Here is a 5,261-nt window from a genome sequence, read left to right on the forward strand (position 1 = left end):
TTTAAATCATGTTCTAATTTTTAATTCAAATATTTATCTAATTCATACTATATCCCAGTAGGTTTCTAGGTGACATACATTCATATTAAAAGTTAAGCATTATTTTAGGCAGCAATGGAAAACTATTCTACCAATCTGAAGAAAAATTTACAAATGATCAAATGTAAAATTTTCAGTTACATTCACAGAAAATTTCCAAATATACTGTGTAGCCCATTAAGTGGTGTCTCTCCTCTTACTTCTCCAAGAACATTCATGAATATATTGCTTAGATAAAAGCAAATGTCCTATCAAATTGTATGTCAATTGTGTAGATTCAGATAATAGAAAATAGGTACAAGACTATCAACACATACTCTAGGTATGTTTGTTGCAATGAAGTTTATAGCACTTTATATGAGCAAAAATGCTCCATACGTCATTAATGAGGTCCAGGATATCAAGCATCAAGACTCTCTTCTCAATAACATAGAAAATGTTTCTTCTCAGGTACACAAACTAAAGCATCAGTATGATTGATGGCCTTAGGGAACCCACAATTTTTCATGGCGCAGTGGGTTAAGACTTGGGCTGTTAACCACAAGTTCAGTGGTTCAAATCCAACAGACCTCCAAAAGAATGAGATGAGTTTGTAGTCTCAGAAACACCAAGGGGAAGTTTCATTCTATCTCACAGCATAGCAATGAATTGGAATTGATTAGATGGCAGTGGCTTGTAAAGTAGCCTAAAACAGAATGTTTGTGCAGACTCAATAAACAGAATCCAAAACAGCCTAATAGCAACCAGGGAATAAATATGCATGGGCATATTTTGTATCTAGAAACATTACAAACTATAAGGTACCAGACCAAAACACAGTTTTGTTTTGCTTTTATCTTGGGTACATTTTAATATGGTTTGGTCATGATTCAGCACCATTTTTCCAAGTATCTCTTGATATAAACACAGTCTAGTTTGAATTAACTCTGTACTAATCAGATGTTCTCCATGAGAAAGTTGAGTTTTTTTGTTCCTGTAAAGATTTACAGCCTCAGAAACTCTATGTGGGGTTGTTATGAGTTGGAACTGACTCCATGGCACACAACCACCACCACCAGTATAAGATAATGGAGTCCTAGTGTGGTGCTGTAAGATAAAGCACTGGACTGCAGGTTGATTTGAATCACAAGGTTGGTGGTTCAAACTCACCAGCCACTCCTCCTATACAGGCTTGCTATAAGTTGGTACAGACTCGATGGCACTTAAAATATAAGAGAATAAGTAAAAGGATATCTCTATGTTTGAAGGAAAATAAGATTTTCCTTTGAAAAGAATTTTATAGTCAACTTCCCTAACCCAACCTTCATGGCCTTGTTTCTCAGGCCATATATGATTGGGTTAAGGGATGGGGGCAACATAATATAGAATGCAGATAGAATGAGATCAGTGAAGGATACAGATGCTAAAATAGGTTTTAGATAAGCAGCAAAGGCAGTTGAGAGGAACAGTACAACCACTGATAGGTGTGGAATGCAAGTGGAGTAGGCTTTTGACTGTCCTTCTGTTGATGGAATCTTCCTTACAGTAGAGAATATGTAGGTGTAGGAGATGATGATGCAAATAAAGCAGCAGATATCTATTACTGCATTAATGAGAATGAGCACAATCTCTGCAGTTATATTCTCTGAACAAGAAATAGCTAACAACTGGGGAATATCACAGAAGAATTGCTGAATTTCATTGAATTCACAGTAAGATAAAGAAAAAGTACCTACTGTGTGTATCATAGACATCAATCCACCACTGAGACAAGACAAAGATGCCATTTGCACACAAGTGCCCCTGTTCATGATGACCTCATAGTGTAAAGGGTGACAGATAGCAGCATAGCGGTCAATGGACATCATTGTAAGGAGGAGCAGCTCTGTGGCTGCTGAAAATGTCACCAGAAATACCTGAGTGACACAGCCAAGGTGAGAGATACAGTTGCTGTTGGTCAAGGAGTTAACAATAGTTTTGGGTACAACAGCAGAAATGAGGCAAATATCAAAGAGGGAGAGATTCCTTAAGAAGAAGTACATGGGTGTGTGGAGGCATGGGTCCAAAGATGTTATGGTAATAATGAGACCATTTCCCATCAAGGCTGCCAGGTATATTACTATAAATACCCCAGCTTGTAAAATCTGAAGCTTCCGTGGTCCAGCAAAACCCATGAGAACAAATTCTGTCACCACTGACATATTATTCATTCTTGATTGAAAGCTCTGCATTAAAAAAAAAGAAAAAAAAATATATATATATATATATTGCATATAACCTTTTTATAGAAACGGATTATATTAGAAACAAAAATTACATATAATATACTTTGTAATATACATTTTATAGACATAGATCTTAGATATGATCTATGTCTATAAAATGTATATTCTATATATATACTTCTGGTGTGGTGATTTGTGTTAATGTGCTGGGCCACAAAATCAATTTGAACTTTATGATTTAAGCTCACTTGCTGCTTCTCAGAAACTCCATACAGAGTCCCTATGTGTCAGAATCTACTCAACAACACTTAACAACAATTATGTCTATATTTATACAATTATCTTGTCAATGTAATTTTCAAACAGCATATTTGAGACAATTACCAGCCAATATTTATTATTTATCTTTCTTTCTCCATGATTGACTATCTCTTTGTATCCATTTTAATATTTATGTTTACTCAATATAGTGGAAAGGGTTAAAGATAAAGCACTTTGGGGGGAAAAAAAGTGGATAAATAAGTCTGAAATACTGTTTTCACCCTTCTCATGCTTTCTTCTATAGGATCATTATAAGTCAGAATGGACTGGATTGCACTGGTTTCTGTGTTCTTTATGAAGTGCAGAGTAATAAGTAGTCAGCTTATGTATGCGTGTTTGTTACTTTCTGTATTGTGCAAATTTAAGTATACCTTCATTTAAGAAACTGCTTCTTTAAGATAGGGTTTTTTCCCCTTAATTTTGGCACTAAAGTTCTTAACTTTTTTCTGAATAGCATGCACTGATTCTCTTTTTATGTCTCCTGTTTTAATCCATGAATAATATACATTGATAAAAAACCAAAAAGTGAATATAAGAACTATAATGACTGGCTATAAAGGGGACTGTAGCTTGTGGGCTGAACAGTTTTGCTGTCATATTTCATTGGAATAAACCCACTCAGAAGGAATCATTTGAAAAGCACATCCACTTAAAATTTGAAAGTTATCAGACTGCTTATAAGATTTATTATTGATTCATTTCAATATTTTCTTGCTTTATATAGGGCTCTAGAAAGTATGGATTTTTTATGGTTTAAAAGATATTACTTATGAACCAACAAAACACTCTAATTTACAGCATCCTAACATTTTTTATGAGTAGGTTAATGATGCTATAACATATAATCCCAATAATATTGACTGTTTTGTGTGATAATTTATGTGCAATTTATACATGCCTTTTTAAGATTCATTTTTTCTTCATATCCTTATTAATTCTTTATCATATTAAAATAAACTGTACCTAATATTTTCAGCTAATATTTTTTATACTGTTATGTTATAGTGCAATTATCTAAATAACTGTTTCTAAGTATGATGTATTTCTTATTCAAAATTATACAACGAAAATCAAGTCTAGGGAAATAACTTATTTTTAAATTAATCTTCCAAGATGTGTTAAAAACAATATTTTTCCATGTAATTTTTACTTAACAGACAGAGGTTTTAGATGGCTTAAAAAACATATTTGTTCTCTCCAGAACTTATTACTATTAAAGGATTTAGGTAAGATATTTACTCTCAGAACTATTGTTTTACATCTTAAATTATAAGCAATAAACATAATATGAGAAAATTAAAACTCACTAGAATATGAAAGAAGTCACCTGGTTTTTGTTGTAATTAATAGTGAAAATATTATTGCATTTTTATCAGGTAGAAAATGTTGACTCTGATTTTCAATTATTGAAAATGTCTTTCCTGAAAAGCACTTTGTTTTTTAAAATCTTGATATTAGCAAATAGAGACGTTGATAACAATGACAGCAACAAGAAAAACACAGAAAAAGGATGGTAGTTATTTTATCTATGAACGTATTTTCCCAGAGGCTTGAGTTCCAATATATTCCAGGGGGAAATATATCCACTGTTATTGGAATTAACTTCTTAAACCTCTCCATAATAATAGGTTATGAATCTTGGAAGTTAAAATTATGAGATATGAATATTGGGAACCCCAACATGTGGCAATTGAATATAGTTACAGATTTATTTTTAGCAATGAGCCGCTTCATATGCTCAAATATAATTATGTCTCTATAATTAGTGAGAGAAGACTTAAGGAACACATTTATCCAGTAATTCATTCAGTCTTTACAAAGAACACACCATATGCCTTGCACATTTTCAAGTACAGATAATCTCAGGCATAGTACAGATAAGTGGTTACAATATAATGTCTTGCAATCATAAAATCACATGTTCTTCTGTAGATCTTGACTGGCTAGTATGGGTTCTAACAAAACACGTTAACCTATCAATAATGTAGTGGTAATATCATAAAAATCTACTACATTTAGGCAATGAAATTTTCAGAAGTTTTAATTTTCATTTGGAAATAGTTAATCTGCTTAAAATATAACTGGAATTCATTAAGTATGCAACAATAGATGGACTACTATGCATACAAATACTGTGAGACTAATTGCAAAACTATTACACATAGAAATTTTGATGTTTAAATAATGTGAAATGAAAATTTACAGGATAAAATAATAAATTATAATATGTTGATATCAAAATAGAAATTTATGAGAAGATCTTTCTGAAATTATACATTACTACCATAAATGCATTTATGTTATATTTAGCATGTATTATTGGATGAAAATTTATACATTGAAAGAAAGGAATGGTCCTTAGAAGCCTAGGTGGCCAGATTTAATCTCTCATACTTTGACATATTATCAGGATTGACCATTATTTGGAGAAAGACATCATGTGTGAAAAAGTGGAGTGTAAGTGAAAAAAAAAGGAGATTCACAATGACATGCATTGATACAATGGAAGCAGCCATGAGCTCAAGCATGGCAACAATCGTATGAATGGTGCCGGACCAGGTTGTGTTTCATTCTGCTGCGTATAAGGTCATCATAGATTGGAACCAAGTAGATGACACCAAACAACAACAACAGCATATATTCTTTTAAAGGCTTTAATTTTCCAATGATAACCAATATAGAAACCCAAACTGCTGG

The 5,261-nt window shown here is 32.5% G+C and overlaps 1 protein-coding gene across 1 annotated transcript; it reads right to left on the reverse strand.

Moving 5' to 3' along the window:
* Positions 1 to 1,274: 1,274 nt before the first annotated feature.
* LOC102811369 (olfactory receptor 14A16-like) lies at positions 1,275 to 2,228 on the reverse strand. Its single transcript, XM_006877530.1, has one exon. It carries the CDS (start codon positions 2,226 to 2,228, stop codon positions 1,275 to 1,277), a length of 954 nt encoding a protein of 317 aa, XP_006877592.1.
* Positions 2,229 to 5,261: the final 3,033 nt, after the last annotated feature.

Source organism: Chrysochloris asiatica, unplaced genomic scaffold (assembly GCF_000296735.1).
Source record: "Chrysochloris asiatica unplaced genomic scaffold, ChrAsi1.0 scaffold00520, whole genome shotgun sequence".
NCBI lineage: Eukaryota > Metazoa > Chordata > Mammalia > Afrosoricida > Chrysochloridae > Chrysochloris > Chrysochloris asiatica.

What these genes read in the sequence shown, in the direction of transcription:
- LOC102811369 (XM_006877530.1), bottom strand. Translation starts at nt 2,228, where the DNA reads ATGAATAATATGTCAGTGGTGACAGAATTTGTTCTCATGGGTTTTGCT.